Source organism: Cariama cristata, unplaced genomic scaffold, assembly GCF_000690535.1.
Source record: "Cariama cristata isolate BGI_N322 unplaced genomic scaffold, ASM69053v1 scaffold18927, whole genome shotgun sequence".
Taxonomy (NCBI): Eukaryota; Metazoa; Chordata; class Aves; order Cariamiformes; family Cariamidae; genus Cariama; species Cariama cristata.
In genome coordinates this window covers 8685-10303 of record NW_009628572.1, presented here as the reverse complement: position 1 = coordinate 10303, position 1619 = coordinate 8685, and the positions used below count along the sequence as shown (strand labels likewise).

At 44.8% G+C, this 1619-nt stretch overlaps 1 protein-coding gene across 1 annotated transcript in view; it reads right to left on the bottom strand.

The window, feature by feature from the left end:
• Positions 1-707: 707 nt before the first annotated feature.
• The window catches only part of HMBS (hydroxymethylbilane synthase), an 8323-nt gene continuing 7411 nt past the window's right edge, over positions 708-1619 (bottom strand). Inside the window, exons 11-12 of the mRNA XM_009704879.1 lie at positions 1335-1421; positions 708-1113 (exon numbers count right to left, since the gene is read on the bottom strand). Coding sequence (XP_009703181.1) covers positions 940-1113; positions 1335-1421 — 261 coding nt within the window. The 3' untranslated portion in view covers positions 708-939. The remainder of the gene's footprint in view (positions 1114-1334; positions 1422-1619) is intronic.

Sequence of the window (1619 nt, the reverse complement as noted above, 5' to 3'; positions counted from 1 at the left end):
ACCGGCCCGCTCATGGCCCGTCGGGAAAGACTGCGAACAGGAGAGCTGCTCCGGAAAGACTTGCACTCACACTGGGGCGTTTATAATTTAACTGTATTTATCATCTGTTACATTCAGTGGACATTGCATAGAGAATAAACAATACTTCATTTCCAAAACAGGACCCCAGTAAGGTGCCGTTTTGGTGTTTCTACAAGGCACTGTGACGCATGAGCCCTGCTGAGAGGATGGCAACCCAGTAACGAGTTCAGGGAACCACAGCAAGAGGAAAGGGCTAACGCTTACAGAGGAAGGCACAACAGCCCAAATTTGGGCTTCCTCTGCAGTTCCCCGTTGACCGGTTAGTGTAGACGAATGACTGAGATTACCCTTATAGACAAGCGTACAAGGGAAACTAGACTGGCTGGCCACTTCCTCATTTATTACTGGCCAATTGAGAAATTTGCATCCGGTAACTCCAAACTTGGTTTCTTAGCTTAACTGAGACGTACAATGAACACGGCATCTGTGCTACTTTACTATGAGTAACCCGGTGTTAGGAACCTAAGGGCAGTCTTCCTCTTCAGCATTCTGATGAGTGAAGAGGCCCAAATAATATTAATGACTACCGAGAGTACTTTAGTACCATCACAGTTGAGTCTCTCACTGTAATCTGGAATAGGAGAACACTTGATTTATTTTTTTTTAAACTTCCTAGCTATAAAAATTGTTCAAAAAAACTTCACAGACACACTGCAATTTAGAGAAATGCAGAGAGGGATAAAAACCCCAAATGGCGTAAACTACTCAAGTTAGTTAACTTAGTACTTTAAGTTTCTGTGCCCAAACATCAGGTAAGACCGATGTGAACGTTTACATAAATCCCTTCCTTCAAAGGATGACAGCATAGCTGCAAGGACTCGCTAGAGTTGTAGCAACTGTGCCGACCACAGCGCAGGTTTAGCGGGCATCGTTGAGCTGCCTTGCCACGCTAAGGATATGCTTCGCTCCCTTGCTCAGAAGTAAACTAGCTAGTTCAACACCGAGGTTCTCTGCAGCTTCCTGGGCCTGACCAGGGACATGCCTGGCTGTGATGCCAACATGCTGCACATCATCATTTGGTCCATCTTCATTCTGCAAATGTAAACACCTCAACATAAGGCAGCAGGAAGGAGCGGGCAATGAATAGTTTAAGCCACACATGAAACAGGGTAAAATCTGCGGTCCGAGGAGTCTCAAGAACAGCGCGCTGTTACGGTTTCCAAGGAACCAGGGCAAACATAACAGATTTCAAAAGGTCTGGTTTTGTCATTCAGCCTCAAGTTTGGATTTTGAAGCCACTGTGGTTCACGTACCTGTTGGGGATAACTAACACTGGTCTGCATAGTCTCCTTCAGGCTATCGGATCCATCCAAACTGTAGACTGCTCCTGTCAAATACAACTTGGAAAGACGTACAGGAGGGATTAATATCATCTTAACAAATAAACAGAAAGCCAATTACCCCTTTTTTAAAAAAAAAAAAAAAAAAACACACACAAAACCCAAAAAAAAACCCACACCCCACACATGCAACATACGAAACTAAGTCTGGAGGGGAAGGCTTTTGTAGCACAGCGGGATCAGCAAGAAGAGCGGCAG